This window comes from Lupinus angustifolius, chromosome LG11 (assembly GCF_001865875.1).
Source record: "Lupinus angustifolius cultivar Tanjil chromosome LG11, LupAngTanjil_v1.0, whole genome shotgun sequence".
NCBI classification, from domain to species: domain Eukaryota; kingdom Viridiplantae; phylum Streptophyta; class Magnoliopsida; order Fabales; family Fabaceae; genus Lupinus; species Lupinus angustifolius.
In genome coordinates this window covers 34,613,227-34,630,670 of record NC_032019.1, presented here as the reverse complement: position 1 = coordinate 34,630,670, position 17,444 = coordinate 34,613,227, and the positions used below count along the sequence as shown (strand labels likewise).

General features: G+C 33.9%; 3 protein-coding genes across 3 annotated transcripts; all 3 read left to right on the top strand.

Moving 5' to 3' along the window:
* Window positions 2,730–3,764, top strand: LOC109359185 (small EDRK-rich factor 2). The gene is made up of 4 exons (XM_019603755.1): window positions 2,730–2,834; window positions 2,913–2,973; window positions 3,236–3,335; window positions 3,453–3,764. The coding sequence occupies exons 2-4, from the start codon at window positions 2,967–2,969 to the stop codon at window positions 3,541–3,543; spliced, it is 198 nt and encodes a 65-aa protein (XP_019459300.1). The 5' UTR covers window positions 2,730–2,834; window positions 2,913–2,966; the 3' UTR covers window positions 3,544–3,764.
* On the top strand, window positions 9,181–12,199 carry LOC109359500 (cation/H(+) antiporter 1-like). Its single transcript, XM_019604191.1, has 3 exons — window positions 9,181–9,520; window positions 9,789–10,778; window positions 10,889–12,199. Exons 1-3 carry the CDS (start codon window positions 9,365–9,367, stop codon window positions 12,092–12,094), a joined length of 2,352 nt encoding a protein of 783 aa, XP_019459736.1. The 5' UTR covers window positions 9,181–9,364; the 3' UTR covers window positions 12,095–12,199.
* On the top strand, window positions 13,577–17,113 carry LOC109361309 (pentatricopeptide repeat-containing protein At5g48730, chloroplastic). The gene is made up of 3 exons (XM_019606749.1): window positions 13,577–14,035; window positions 15,511–15,917; window positions 16,312–17,113. Exons 1-3 carry the CDS (start codon window positions 13,622–13,624, stop codon window positions 17,024–17,026), a joined length of 1,536 nt encoding a protein of 511 aa, XP_019462294.1. The 5' UTR covers window positions 13,577–13,621; the 3' UTR covers window positions 17,027–17,113.

Sequence of the window (17,444 nt, the reverse complement as noted above, 5' to 3'; positions counted from 1 at the left end):
ATATATATATATATATATATATGTATGTATATATATATATATATGTATGTATATATGCATGGATACCTTTGGTCCCTGAAAAGATTGAGGAAGGTCACAGGTTTATTATATGATCAGAGTTTTGCTATGTTGAACTTGTTTCTGCATAAGCCAAGAAATAATTACTCATCTATAAAATATAAAATAATCATAACAGAATAAATTAATAAAATATATAGAGTGAATTCATTGCTGGTGACACAGTCCTTATTAAAGGACATGAAAAAATGCAAGGATCCTCTGAATTTGTCACCTTATGTAAAACATGAGAATGCAATAATGGGTGCTTAATGATGTGAACAAGATGAAAAAGAAATGATAAAGAATCATAGAAAGAGAGAAGTTATAGAAGAGAGGGTTGGATTTTGACACAGAAACGAGTTTTATGGAGAAACACAAGTCTCCCATATTTTATGGAATTTTGTCTAAAAAACTTAGGGCTAAATTTTACACTAAATTTTACATTAGAGGATAAATATTTCTGTTATATATGTTAAGCCAGACAAATATTTCTAGAAAATAATATTCATACATATACATTGAATTAGAGTATACCATAAGAATTAGGGTAGATTTTTTGGTTTGTTAATGCAAATTATGAAAACACACTCATTACTAAAACCTATTACAACTAAAGCATACAAGTTATTTTTGTTCAAAATTTTGGTGTACAACACTAACCTACTTATTCTAAAATCTTACTTTATACATGTTAGCAAATTTGTGTATATATATACATATATGTTTAATCGTGTCAAACTTATTTGACTCAAGCTCAACTCATTTATATATTTAAAAAGATTGATTTTTATCTTAAGTTTAACTCATTTGGTTTATGAATCAAGTTTATTGACCTAAATAATAAGTTAAATTTCTCATGAATGTTAAGTTGATTTGATTCATTATTTGACCTATTGTTTGTTATTTCATTATCGTTATTGGGATGGTGATGATTATTGGTGATAATAATTGTGTTAGGAATAGAGCGCAATACGGAAGTACATGTTCAGATCAATTGAGAACAAAAGATAATCTAATAAAGAACCAAGAAAAATAACACACAAGATTTAACGTGGAAAAACCCTTCATTGTGATAATTAAAAATCACGAGCAAAGTTCCACTATGAAAAAAGGAGAGTACAATAAATCTTCTTATAATGATGAGGACAGTAAATAATATTTTCTCTCAAAAACACTCTATCAAATAGAACAAAAATTCTCACCAAAATATACTCAGATTCTTGTGTTTTTGTTGATGTTGCTATGAAGATTTTATGATGAATAAATATGCCACAACTATTGTTCTTTTATAGTAGAAGAAGATCCTTAGAAATTTGGAAGCCAAACTTGAATATCTTGGAGGCCAAGTTTTACTAACTTGCTCTCCAAGTAGTATATGAGAGGCACATACATCTCAACAAGGTGGAGTGTGTGTGATGACTATCAATATGTGGTGGTAGTGAGGTTATACATTTTAAAAATGAAAAATTGGAATTTTGTTATATTGTTTTAAAAGTTGAGATAAGATATTCTTAAAATAACTAAAAAAAATATTCAACTTTAAATTCATCATCTCTTTAATTTTTAAAAACCCTTTAAAAACAAAGCAATAAAGATAATGGATGTAGTGAATGACATTCTAAAATAATACTTTTCATTTTTAAGGTTAAAAATGTCGATCAAGTTTAATATTACTCCAAGGTTTAGCTTAAGTGATGTTTTGTATATTTAGGCATGAAAAATATTTTGTTTCTTCTAAATCATAAGTATCTTTTGTTAATCTAATTTATTGGTTAAATATTGGATTTTCTTGTACCCATTTCAAAGAATGTATTTTTTATAATAATGGACCAAGTGTGTATTTTTTGTAATAATGGACCAAGTGTGTATTTTTTGTCATATTTATTTGGTTCGAGACTTATCAAAATGGGCCAGGTATATATGTTGTTTTAAACATTTTTGTTTAAACCATGTTTTTACTCATCCTGGTTTGGGTTATCAAAAAATTTGGTATACAACAATTTGTAGAATACTCTATCCTATAGTCACTTAATCAATTTTTTAGATTAATTTCAACTTTGTACACGAGCCAACAATATTGTGTAGAAAAGGTAAGATTCTAATTTTTGATCATTTCGAGAATTGAATTTTTTGTTTATATTATTGATTGTCAATACAAGTTTTATGTCTAATGCAAGGTAGAATCTTGACCTACATACATGGATGTGGTTTCCATACAATGAGATCTATCAAACCCAATAATTTACAAAAACTTTATAATTGATATTTATCATGTTCTTTTATTTAATAGAATGTTATATACACTTACTCATCACATCTTCTATTCCACAATAATATTTCCTTCTTATATCATGAGTTGTGATTGGTTAGAAAAATACTTAATAATAAATTTTTAAGTTCATTTTTTTAACACACCTCATAGTACAAATGATGATCACCTATCTGAAAATGAGTTTGTCTCAATATCCATAATCAATACGTTTTATTAAAGTAATATAAACATATTATTTTATGTTTTTAGAATTTCTCATTTTAATTAAGTGTTATTTTTTCATTGAATCAGACATAAATGAATAGAAATAGAGACGAGTGATCTAAGCTACCATTTGAGTGACATATTTTAGCCCGAATTAAATGTGGGCTAACTCGAACCGGTCCAGAAGACCCAAGTTGACAAATAGAGTTCTAGAGCCCATAAAGTCCACTTATATTCCACCACCTCTCTTCTTTTTCTATTCTCTCATCCTTTCTTTCTTTTCTCTTCTCTTGTTCAGGTACGTTTTTCACCCCTTTTTATTTTATTTTTAATCTCTTTAATTTATTTTATAATTTTTCGATTTCAATTTTTTTAGGGCTTCTCATTCCTCTTCGATCTCCTTTCGTTATCCAAGAATCAATCAACAATTATGACTCATATCCTTTTGTATTTTACAATTTGTTCTCGATTTAGGGTTTCGCTTCATTTTTTGCTTTTGAAAGTTATAAAATTCGAAAGTTTTCATTATTTTCTTATTGGATCGTATGAATTTCATTCAGTTTGGATCCATGGAGAAGAAAACAAGAGAAAGATTCAATTTTTGCGTGTAATTATGCAAAATTTCAAAATTTGTTATTGGATTATAGTTTTTTTTTGTGAATCAAATTTTGTATTGTTTGGATTTAACTTCAAGTGAACGCGGTAACCAGAGAGAAAAAGATAGGGAAAGAGCTCAAGCTAGAAATGCTAAAGGGAAACTAAAGGATGATGGGCTTACCCCTGAACAACGCAGGGAAAGGTTCTGTTAATGTTTTTTTTTTCTATGTTTCAATTTTTTATTTTTATTCTATGTTTAAATCTTTGCCCATTATTTTGTTTGTTTTCATGCAATTTTGTAATGTTTTTTTATCGACAGAGATGCGAAGGCGTTGCAGGAGAAGACGGCGAAGAAAGCAGCCCAGGCTGCCGGAGGGAGTAATGCAAGTGGTGGTGGAAGCAAAAAATAGGCAAGCATGATTGATTTGGTGTTGATGATGGACATGGAAATGTTTGTATTGCATATTTTGGTCTAAGTTTTTTCAGTTCTGAATCCGTATAAGTTGATCAGAAAATGTCACTTGAAATAAATGTGCCATGTTTTGTTCAAATGTATTGATTTTGGCTGCTGAATCATATTGACTTCTATGTTTATTTGGAATACAAGCATTGTGTGATGATCTTGTGATGTCTTCCCTATCTTATTGTATCTGAATGGTATGTAGAGAAAACATCCATAGTGCTATCAATTTGATGATCAAATAATGTTTACATTGATTTAGTCCCTTGAGCATGCATAGTGATATCAAAATAGATTTGTGGGTCTGTTGTAGATCACATGAACACTTGATTGAACTGTTTATTGAGGGACCAAATTGATGTTATTTTCTATTATTGAAAGACTTAGTTGATGTGAAATTTTTTGGACAGTCAAATTCATGCTGTTTTTGATGATTGAGATATCATCACAATGAGTGTCTACTCAATAATCCTATTTGCATTTGTGCAGCAGTGTTCAAAAATATTATACGCAGCCTGCAAAATCCTCTATGAATTGTAGTGAAAGTTGTTGGTATGAACATGCTTGGTAATTGATGATAGGGGTGGAAGTTTTTGTATTTTTATCTTTATTTATGATGATGGTTTATGGTAACAATAATATATTCATGTCAAGGAACATTACCAGTCATGTATTTGTTTCATGTCGAGTAAAAGGAACAAATAAATTGACATTTTTGTGGAGTCCAGGTTATGGGTTTCAAACCATTGACTTTGGACTGTTTATGTTGGCGTGAATACAACTTTGGCGTACAAGGGTTTTTTTTTGTTTGATTTAATATCTGTGCAATGTCGGTACAAAGATTTGTACACAATCAATATAATATCCACCATTCGTTTGTACTACATTTTGGGAAGAGTCAATGATGATTAAACATAAAGGATAAATGATGCAGTGACAATGTATAAAACTTAGTCCATACATTTATTTTCTCTTTCGGTTTATGTTTAGAGTCATTTATATATCTGATATTTGAGATAAAGGAACAATTAACTTGATGTTTGTCATTGGGCATTTATCTCTACTTTTTAGTCACATTGACCTATATGTTTATCTAAAATATAATTTGTGTGTAACATCTTGTAATGACCCTTTCTTCTCTTCCTATTATATGGCAAACATTCCTGTTTCAGAAAATCTTAAATTTGTACAATTTGCAATGAAGATTGTCTAAGATAATACATCACCTCGTTTATTACAACAAAGTTATGCACACAATTCAAAAGGTCAATAAATGATGTAAATCTTAAATACAATTGGACTGAAATAATCATTTAATGTATATTAGAAACTGAATTTAAAAGAAATGAAAAAGTATGGGGTGATAAATAGGAGTAACAAATAATGATATAATTAAAAAGTAAAATATAAATTTGTGTTTTTTCAAAATATCAATAGATTAGTGTCATGGTTCATGCTGGGTGTACTATTTAATTGCAAAGTCTTTTCTATTGTGTTTAAAAAAGAGTACCGGTTTTATTTTTATTTTTAACTATGCTTTTATTACGCATATGATTTTTATATGTACATTGGTTAGGATAAAGAAGATAGGATGCATTTATGATGTACTTTATGATTGTGTTAGGATATCAAGTGAGGGGTAAAAGGAATTCCACATTGAAAAAGAATAGATAATTGAATCTAATAGATTATTGATGGAGACACTTAAAATATACTTATATGAAGTCACAAATTGATTAGAGTTGAAATGGAGGTGAGAGACTGAGTTTAATTTTCTTATTATATCGTGCATCAATTATAAACACAAATTGGGTCAATGGGTATACTAAAGTTTGTAATCCTTATTTTATGATAATATATAAGTAGCCGCTCAACGCTCTCAAGAATGTATGCATAATTGGCTGAATCTCAATAACATATTATATTATATTCTTTTCTTTCGTTTATTATATCATTTATTTGATTGTTTGTGGCCAACACTAGACAACAATCACAACTAATAATGGAAGGTGAATGACGTGTTGATATTAGAGCTAGTTGGTGGATGACTCTTAACTCAGGCAATGAATCTAATAAAAGATGGTGAATGATATGTTAGTTGGATAAGTTATGATAAAGGTTGAAGAGAAGGAAACATGGCTAGACTTTGGTGGGGATCACAACTATGTTGGATCCAAAGCTCTTCATGTATTAGATTTTGGCCAAGCAGAAAATAGGGACTCAGGTGCTAAGTTGGGCTTTATGATAGGATATTCTCTCTATATGTTGGACAGGATGATCTCATTTTAGATGAGATGTGGAGTTTCCTAATGGCGTGTCCGCAATGTCATGGTGAAAGATATTAATTGGCAGTGTATCTACAAAAGTACATACGTGATGGCTGACTTTGACGCAAGGTGTAATACAGGCATTGACTTGGATACAAGATGTAACACATATATTGGTAGATATATAGAGTGTCACATAGGCATTAGCTAGACACAAGGGTATGACACATGCATTGATTGACATTGACATAAAGTGTGTATTGTGGGTATACTTCTTATGATGGATTATATAAGTTATTTTGAACTATGATTATCGGAGTAGACAATGGTAGTAGTGGTTGAAACTTTCCAAGGAAGCACAATGTTCAGTTGGGCTGAGCAATGAAGAGGATAGTTGTTGGGTGAACTTTGGTGTACATGTTCCATAGTATCGAAAGATTACCTAGCAACAAAGAGCTATACAGTGTGTTTTGTTAGACAATGGTATGAGACATTACATTACAAGTTTAGAGAGATAGGTTCTTAATTACATCATCAAGGATACTTAGAAAGACTTATGTTGAAAGAGATATGCTATGATGTAGAAGAATTGTTAGAGAGTTACATATTGAGCAAGGTGAACCACATATTCGTTAAGGTGGAGATTGTTGCATTGGTTTCCTAAGGACTGTAATGTTCTTCTATTTCAATCAAAGTAGAGATTGTCAGAGATGCTTAAATATATTATTAATAAAGTCACACATTGCGTAGGATTGGAATGTGGTAAGAGACCAAGACTATAAATTGGGTTCAACTTCATTGTTATAACATGTACCTATTATAAGAAGTATACTACGAGGATGGTGACCTAACCAATCGAGAGAATATGATTGTCGAGAAAATAAGGATTTAGGTAAATGAGGGTGTCGTCCTTTCTTGTGAAGCCCTAATTGGTGGCAATCATGCTTTTCGACAAGATATAAGTATGTTTCTTTCTCCCACATGTTTACACTCTATCCCTTAGGCATTTTTTTGACCATGCTTCTTTTTCTTTTGAGTAAATATGTTTGGAAGAAAGGACTTGAGGAAGATGCTTCGAGCCATTACCCATCCTTTGACCTTACCAGTTCCATGTAGATTGAAGCTCTCCTCGACCCTCTTCTCAAAAGGGCTCGGGTTATCTTGTTGATCAACTCTACTTGTTGCTCGAAACTCATATGTTCCTGTTGTCGTTGATGGTCCTTATTCGGGTGGTTCGTGGGAGACATGAGGGATTTGTCAAGGGGAAGGCCCCAAGATCTTCAGAGAGAGCGGATCTATCGTCCCAATAGATTTCTGGTTTTGGACTGTTTGGGCTATTGTGCAAGTCATTGTGATGGATTCTGACTTTTCGTCCGAGAAGATATTTGTGTGGGTGTTGGTGAAGCAAGTCAAGTAGTGGGAGGTGATGTTCGCTTTAGTTATGAAGTTCTTGGAGTCTTATAGGGTCCTTGACACTTGGCCAAAGACGACCATGGATCAGGTGTGGATAGACAATGTCTCTAGTTGAAGTAATTGCAGGCCAAGCATGATGAGAAAATGAAGGGGTTAGAAGGCTGGTTGTGTTATGAGGGGGAGCAGATCTTAGAGCTAACTAATAAACTGGAAGCCGATCAACAGGAGGCGACTGTTGTCACTGAGAATCATGTTGAGGAGATGTATCATGCCTCAAAGAACCTATATATCATCGAGTTTCACGCTAACTGGCTAAAATGGTCGTCGACCTTGGGGGCTTGGATTGAGGTTCAAACTCTGATGGATAAGAAGTGTGTCCTCGAAGTCTTCTATTAAGAGATGATGAGTGCCAAATTAACCTTAATTTATAATACATTTTAAGACACTTATTTTGATGATTCATGTTAAAAACCTAACTTATTACATACTATTTTAAATAAATTGTACATTGAGTAAACCAAAAGTGCAAGAAATCAAAAGTTGTGTCAAGGTAGATCAACCATGATGGGCGTGATATTCTGGGTGTTGGGCATGGTATGACTAAACATCTTGGCTTGGTTCTCCCATGAGGGAAAAACCAGCTGGGTGCCCCACAAGCACCAGTTGGGCACCATGGCATAGCAGACAAGCCAAACTAGAGCAATGATTATGCCAAACAGTCAACATGTCATAAAATGGCATAACATGCAAGTTGGCTCACAAGGGGAAATCCCCTTTGAAGGGTAAAGTGAGACGTTGAATGCTCCAAACTAGGTTGGGCACCCCAACTAAAATTCGAGGTTCTCACCCCTTCATTCATACATCATTCCACTTCAATTCATACACACTTCATCTTTAGTTCTCTTAGTCTCTTACGTACATATTTTTCACTTCGAATTCTGAGAGAATGAGGAGGGAACATAAGATTAAAGAACTTGTTCATGAATTATCAACATTTTTTAAAGAATCCATAAAGATTAACATTTTTTAGTGATTCATTTATATCAACATATATATTTAAAATATATGAAAATTGAAGTTATTTGATAATATATTTATTAATATTAATTTTTTCTTAAATTTGAAACAAAATGATCAACATGATATATAATTATTAATGTATAGATAGATCGATATATTTCATATTTTGCAAAAAAAAATTATTATCAATATAAAACTTCACATAATTTAACTTGTATAATTGGGTTTTTCTTCACTATTATATATTTTATATTATCTTTTTTCTTATAACCAAATATATATCTCGATCTTATTTGTAAAATACTAATTCTTTTTGGGATATGTGGTTGTTTCTCTCAAGTCTCAATAAGTGTTACTCCTAAGAATCAAACATTTAATTTTTGACTTAATACCATATGTATAATGCGATATGATGAGTTTATATCATTAGACCAACATATAGTTGGTTTTAGTATTATCTAAATGAGCAATTTGGAGGAAAGCACTGAGAGGAACTACCATTGGCAATTGGGCAAAGCTTATAGGGCTCACCCGTCTGCTCACACTTATTGGGTGACATGACATAAAAAATGTGTCCATCTATCCAACAATGGGCAAAACAGGCGGCTCATAGACGTTATTGGATAAAGTATTGTACATCAAATATGCAAATGTATATGTGTTTTGTCAAATGTGAAAAAATATGTTCTATTTGTTATATATACATTTGTATATCAAATGTAAGAAAATCCTATCATTTTCTTATTATGCATATGCACTTACATTTTGTATATTATATTTAGTTTTAAGCTAAAGTATCCAAATATAAACATATTGTACATGAATTTTATTATTACATGCCATTTAAGCTAAAGTATAGGCAAAACTAACGTGAATAAAAATAAAAAAATGGAAGAAAAAGCAAAATAAGCTTTATGTGTTTTTACAAGAATCTTCCACCAATAATATAGGATCTAAAACTCCAAGAATGCATCATCTCCAAATGTAAATGAATTGTTAGAAACTCATTACCAACATTTGATTCTTTCTAGATTGTGTTTAGTTTTGACATACAAAGGATATGCAAGCACAATGGATGCTACTACAGGAATGTTTTGTGGTGAAAATGATTTAGTTAATCCTCTAAGCTCAATAGGCATGCAAGTTTCATGCATTCTTGTTGTCTCACATTTCTTCAATGTTGTCCTTAGAACTGTAGGACAACCTGGACCCATTTCACAAATCCTGGTAATAAACTTAACCACTTGTCTTAATTTTGTCAATCAACCTTTTTTCGGATTGAATTATGTTGTACAGATTACACGAATGTGTTTTTTTACATTACCGATTAATCGTATATTGTTACATCGTTAAGAACATTTGACTCTTAGTCGATTGTGACACTTATGGTGATGTATGATTAACTCTTAGACGACAATGTATCAAAATTAAATCTCATTATTTTGATTGATTTGGAATGTTTGATTCGTAAGACTTGGTGCATTTTGTTCAACAGGCTGGTCTGGTACTAGGTCCAATGTCTCATATTGACTACATAAAGAAAATATTCTTCCCTACAAGTTCCATAAATTACTATGAAGTTGTGAGCTTCTTTTGCCGCATACTTTTCATGTTCTTATTCGGGTTAGAGATGAATCCTCAGTTTGCGATGCGCAATCTGCGACTCGTAAGCTTGGTAGCATGTGGTGGTGCATCAGTGGGTGCCATTTTTGGTCTATCAGTCTCATTTTATTTGTACCAAGAGTTTGACACTAACAATGGCCCCATGTTTTATTTTTGTGTGATCATTATGCTAGTGGTGTCATACACAAGCTCCCCTATGGTGATTCGATTAGCATCAGAGTTGAGGTTTGCTGCATCCGATGTAGGCCGAATCGCGGTAGCTGCTGCATTGATCACAGAAATGGGTGTCTTGCTCTGTTTCAGTGTGACAATTAATTGGAGAAGAGAGTTTTACCTACTTAGGGGTCTCACTTGCTTTATTATGACCTCCATGGTGTGTTTTATAAACAAGTACTTAGCAATTTGGTTAAATAAACGGAACCGAAACCAGAAGTACCTTAAGGCTTGTGAATTGTTACTCATCTTGTTCCTGCTTCTAGTTAGCTCAATGATTGTAGAAATTTGTGGATATAATAGTATTATCAATTGCTTTATCATTGGCTTATTATTCCCTAAGGAAGGAAAATCAGCTAGAACATTGCTGCATAAACTTGGTTATTCTATTTACAACTTTGCACTTCCAGTGTACTTTGGCTACATGGGTTTACAATGTGACTTAATATTTATCTTCAAGAGATTGGATTCAATTGCAAATATGGCCATATTGATTTTGTTAAGCATTGGTGGCAAGCTTAGTGGTACTCTTATAATTTGTCGCTACCTCGGAATTCCGACAAGTGAAGCAATTTTTCTTGGATTCTTATTGAACACTAGAGGTTATGCTGATGTTCTATTATTTGGTGCAGCAGCAAAGTCAGTAATTGTGAGTATATACATTTTTTTGATATGATTATATTAATCAGGATTATAATCTCAATTCTATAATGTACAAGTATTAATAACTCATTGGTTATTGTGTTACTAATTTTGCAGACTTTTAGTACAGAGGCTTATAATGTTTTGTTAGTATCAATAGTACTCAACACAATAATATCAGGAATGATTGTGGCTTTTCTAGCAAGAGGGGAAGAAAGAATGTTTGCAAACAACCATACTGCAATTGAACCGCAGAAATTGGACGATGAGCTTCGAATTCTAGCTTGTGTATACGATCCTCGTCAGTTATCTGCCATACTCGCCACGGTACTAGCAATACATGGCTCAAGAGCATCACCATCCACCACTTATTTAATGCACCTAATAGAACTTGTAAAGAAGATCAAGTCTAACTTGTTATTCCACGAAGAAGAAAACGCGGACATTAGCGACGATGAGGACTACGGTGGCAATGATGTGGTGGAAATTAACAATGCTTTAGATGTTTTCACTGCAGACACAAAGATTTTGGTCCACCAAAGAAGGGAAGTCTCTCCTTTTCCTAGTTTATATGAAGACGTTTGCAATGATGCAGAAGATCTTCAAGTATCGATAATTCTGCTTCCATTCCACAAGCATCAGCGAATCGATGGAAAATTGGAATGTGGTAAGGAAGGTATAAGGAAGACTAATCAGAAGGTTCTTCGGTATGCGCCATGTTCTGTTGGTGTCATCGTAGAAAGAGGACTTTCTAAAGTCCCTGGTTTCTCAAGCCTAGTGGCCTCAGAAACCATAAAAAACGTCGCGACACTTTTCTTTGGAGGATCAGATGATCGCGAGGCTCTTGCTTGGAGCCTACGCATCTCGAAAAATCCACGAGTTAACTTAACAATCATCAGATTCCTACTGAACTCCTCTTTACCTCAGAGCGAACATATCAAAAGCGGAGAATCCGATGACAACGAAATCTTGATGTCATTGTCAGGGGAAGAGACCGTGAACGCGGTCGATAATGCATATATGGTTGATTTCTATAACAGGTATGTGGCTTCAGGTCAAGTTGGATATATGGAAAAGTTTGTGAGTAATGGAGCACAAACAGTGGAATGTTTAAAAGAGATTGGAGACTTATATTCATTGTTTATAGTTGGAAAAGGTGGTAGAGGACATTGTTCATTGACAATTGGTATGAGTGATTGGGAAGAGTGTCCTGAACTTGGAACTGTTGGTGATGTATTAGCTTCTTCAGACTTTGAAATTCATGGCTCAGTTTTGGTTGTTCAACAACATAAGAATGCAAAGAAAGGCCTAGTTAATGATTAGTTATTAGAGTATAGTTTTACATTAGATTTGTTCTTGTACTTAGAGGTTTTTCAACATACATTGTGTATAAAATGCAATGTTTTTTGTTCTTGTTTTTTAACATTGTATTAAAGGAGTAAGGATCCTGCGAGTGAGATACATTAACACACAAAATGCAACATGTAATAACAATTTTACTCTTTTGTTTACCATAAAATTACCCTTTTGCCATTATTAACTTGTAACTTCTTATTAGGGGTTTGTGACATTTCACTCTCTTTAGAGCATCTCACTTTTCCATTCTCTATTTTAAGCTCTCACTTTCCATGTAGCTCATGATTTCACAGTTCTTGTTATTATCATTGTGGCTGTTGTGTTGTATATTGCAATTGTAGTTTGAATTTTTTATAATAAAAAATATTATTGATTTGATGTGGTGGTTCAATATGATTGCATTGTGATTCAATACGGTCACGTGATTATGAGTTAGCATCATAGTGCAATTGCGATAACATATGGTTGCATTTATCATCACAATCACAATATTGTATAAAATAAGTGACTGATTCCATAATTTCAAACAATACTCAAAAAGATATTAAGGAATAAAAAAACATGTAAAATTATATTTGTAACCAATACTTTTTAAAGACCTTTTCTGAATACTTAAACTTCTATTTTTATTTTTTGTATAACTAATGTTATTATTTCTTTTTTGGATAATGAACTAATCATTTTCGAAATTTATGACAATTCCTCCCATCAAACATCATTCACATAAATTGATTAATAATGACAGTGATAAGAGAATTCAATAATACTTCCTCTCTGGGGAGACCCCTATTTATAGTGGTTGAGGTGGATGACGTAACTCTGGAGGGCATTGTTGGCCTGACCGACCATTCTGGCATGTCGGGATGCTTTGACAGAGTCGTGCTCTGTGCATAGTTGACTTGTAACTTGTGGTAGGTCTAACAGTCGTATTGTAGTCTGTCCTTGTCGTGTTGGCAGTGGTAGGTGGGTTGCAGATGGCATGACATTGCATTGTGGGCGACGTATCAGATAGGAAGTAGTCTTAACCCTGACCTAGGATGTACAATATGAAGAGAATAATTCCGACTAAGTCCTTTGATCGATTATGCCCGATCTTTGCTTGACTAAATGGGAGTCCATCCCGAACAATTAGGTCGACCGAATAACCGAAATGAAACAATCACAATCACAATATTGCAGTTACAGTAAGTGACAAACTCCATAATTTCAAGCAACACTCAAAATGATATTAAGAATTTACATTTGTAACTAATACTTTTTCTAAATACTTAAACTTTCATTCTTATTCTTTTTATACAACAAATAATATTACTTCCTTTTTGGATAAAGAACTCATCCCTTCAAATGACAATCCGTCATCAAATAACATTTAGAGAAATCGAATATTTGACATTTTTAGTCCATCACTTCTATCCCAACCCATTCTTAAGTACTTAACAAAATAAAATAGTTAATATAATCTTCATTCCTTTACGGTGGACCAAACAAAAACCAATGGCTTCACTCTCCACCACCACCACCACTCCTCCCCCTTTCCGACCACCCACCACCACTCGTCGACCCACTTCATTCCGAATCCACGTCTCAACCCAAACCGAATCCGACCCATCTCATTCTTCATCTTCTTCTTCTCCCTCTTCCTCCATCGATGAACGCACGCGAAGGATAACAAAGGAATTGGAGAAACAAAAGGCGAAGGAATACAAAGAGAGGAAGGAAATGGTTAATAGAAAGATTGCATCTCATAAAGCAGTTTCTGTTATACTTCGTAGAGAAGCTACTAAAGCCATTATTGATAAGAGGAATAGGAAAAAAGGTTCCATTAATTCTAAGAAACTTCTTCCTAGAACTGTTCTTGAAGCTCTTCATGAAAGAATCACTGCTCTGCGCTGGGAATCTGCTCTAAAGGTATGTTTTTTACTACCAACTTACTAATGGGTGGTTCAGTACACGATGCTCTCGGTTAGTGGAGTCTGAGAAAGATAGATGTATGCAGCCTTGTCGACAACAAGCAGATAGACTGTTTCCAGAATTTGAACTTTTGACCTCATGGTCACTAAGATACAACCTTACCCTTATGAGACATCTGCTGTTCACAAAGTGTGTCATGTGTCAGTTGGTGATCGATTGAAAAAATGTATTTAAGTTAAAAATTTAATAATTAATTATTTTTCTGACCAATCATAAGCTGTTGATACAGTTTTTGGGACATAAGATGTCTACCTGCCGTTGCACCAAACTCACCGTCTTTAATATAATTTAAAGGGAGGGAGAGGAATAGAGATGCCATTTTCGGGTTTGAATTGGAAGGCTCACATTTCATATCTGGGGACTCTAATTACTAGAGTTTTGTAAATTTATGAACTAACTTGTATACATAATGATATTAAATAAATTCAGGGACTAATTCATATGGATAATTAAATAAATATAGGGACTGACTTGTAGTAGAGAGTAAGTTCAGGGACTTAGTTGCTACTTCACTCATTGTTCGTTAGGATGAATGTGAATTTGGAGTTCGTTTTGAGTATGGTTGTCAAAATGGGGTGTTGTACTTGTAGAATCAGCCGAGCATAGAAGTTTAGGTGGAAGAAACAAGCTAACTTTCACCAAGACTTATTTCTTGGTGAACTTGGGTAGACTTGGACAAACTCGGTTAGAATTGGAAGAGTTCACAACTCTACGCCGTTTTAAGTGCTTTTCCCCCATACCATGGAAAAATCGTTGTTTTGTAGGAATCTAGCCCCAAAACAAGAAAATGCATTATACCGGTGCACCAAAACTCATTATATGGTGTCTTGTTGTGCACTATTTGTGTGTATGAGTGAGGTGGAAGTTGATGTAGAATGGGGGAGCTTCCGATTGTGGGGGGGTGGGATGTAGGATTCTGCTCACAAGGTCGGTTTTTTGTTTGTTTGAATGAATGTGGAGTGTATAGGATTGTAAGGTGGTTTGGTTGAGATAGGAAGACATATGTACGTTAATTTTTTTAAGGCCTTGTGTGATTTATGTAGGGTTTCAACCTTGCCATTTCAGTTATTATTTGGTAACCATGGTCTTAATCATGGAAGATGAATATTCCAAGTAAAAATCCACAACCATGTTCTTAATTGTGTTCTGAAAATGTCACAAGAGGAAGAAGAGTTAAATTGTTGTAGAAAGTGTTATTCTCTGTTACTTAAGGATTTACTGTACCGAGAAACTAATTAATTTAGGAACTCATGTGCATATATTGAAATTTAAACAGTTATATGAATTTCAAAACAACGGCTGAAATGTGTTTGTTCTGCCCCTGCCACACACACACACACACACACACACCCTTATGAAACTTTCTTCTTCATAGGAAGAATCATACGGAAGTCATGTTGTCATGGTTTCAGGTTTTTGAACTGATGCGTGAACAGCTGTGGTACAGACCTAACACTGGCATGTACGTCAAGTTAATAGTCATGCTCGGAAAATGTAAGCAACCTGAGAAAGCTAATGAACTCTTTCAAGCTATGGTTGATGAGGGTTGTGTTTTGGACTGTGAACCATACACTGCATTGTTATCTGCCTACAGCAGGAGTGGTCGCTTGGACAAAGCATTCTCTCTTCTCGAGGAAATGAAGACTTTACCTGGTTGTGAGCCAGATGTCCAGACTTATTCAATCCTCATAAAATCTTGCTTGCAGGTTTTCGCTTTTGACAAAGTTAACGGTCTTTTATCTGACATGACCGATCATGGAATCAAACCCAACACAGTTACATACAATACCCTTATTGATGCTTATGGGAAGGCAAAGAGGTAAAGTGTTTATCTGTATATTTTTACCTTTTAAATGTACTACGTGTTGATCTGGTTGCTGAGAGAATTTGAAAAGTGAATTTTATCAACTACCTACTTTTTATTGGACTCTACTCCAGATACAAGCAAACAATGCAACGAAAGCTGAGAAATTTTTAGTAGGATCTTAACATTCACAAGAGGTTCTATCTTTTTAAAAGGCAAGGTAAAGATAGCCAGACAAATGGAAGCCGAATAATCTTTATGATTGCCGTAAATGAGTACTGTCACTGTGCTTGTTTTTATTTATTTATAGCTCATTTGCTTGTATTTTTTATTTTCGCAACCAGCTGCAGCATATGATATAATAGTGCGCATTTGCAACTCTATAATCTGATTTTCTTGTTCTTCAAAGGTTTTCAGAAATGGAATCTACACTTGTGGAAATGCTCGCTGACCGGAATTGCCAGCCTGATGTATGGACCATGAATTCAACACTGAGGGCCTTCGGCTACATCGGGCAAATAGAAACAATGGAGAGGTGTTATGATAAGTTTCAAAGTGCTGGCATCCAGCCTAATGTTCAGACTTTCAACATTCTCTTGGATTCCTACGGCAAGGCTGAGGATTACATGAAAATGAGTGCCGTGATGGAATACATGCAGAAATACCATTACTCTTGGACAATTGTAACCTACAATATTGTAATTGATGCTTTTGGGAAGGCCGGGGATCTCAAACAGATGGAGTATTTGTTCAGACTAATGCGGTCAGAACGGATAAAACCAAGTTGTGTTACACTTTGCTCACTTGTGAGGACTTATGCACATGCTGGTAAACCTGAAAAAATTGGCGGCATCCTGCGTTTTGTTGAGAACTCGGATATATTATTGGATACCGTATTCTTCAACTGTTTGGTGGATGCTTATGGGAGGTTAGGGTGTTTGGCTGAGATGAAGGGAGTGCTTGAGATGATGGAACAGAGAGGTTGCAAACCTGATCTTATTACATATAGAACCATGATTAAAGCTTATTCATTTAAGGGTATGAATAGTCATGTTAAGGAACTCACAGAGCTCCTTGCAACAGTGCAAAGGCCTCCAATTAAAAGACTCAAACCTGACTTTTGATGAGAAAATCAATTGATATTTTTGCCTGCTTATTCTTCACTTTATATGTGCATATATGGAGTATATCTTATTACTTAGAAGCTGGTTTTTTCTGAACTTTTTATCTTTTTATGGGCTCTTATTATTTGGCTATAATCATCATTCATGTAAATCATGGTCGTTAAAATGTTTTTTTTGCCTTGTATTGCAATTCCCATCCAGTACTAGTCTTTCTAGTATCGGAGAGGATCTTCATCTTTACGAAATTGTGCCTTTATGCTAATATGAGCCAAACAACCTGAAAATTAGCCTTGTGATTGGAATATTAGGCTGACTAAACTCTTAAGAGGAATACTAACCATACATGTTACATTGCAAGGCCAATGAGTTAAAAAATTGACACTATTTGCAGTAACTAAATAGACATAGAAACCAAACA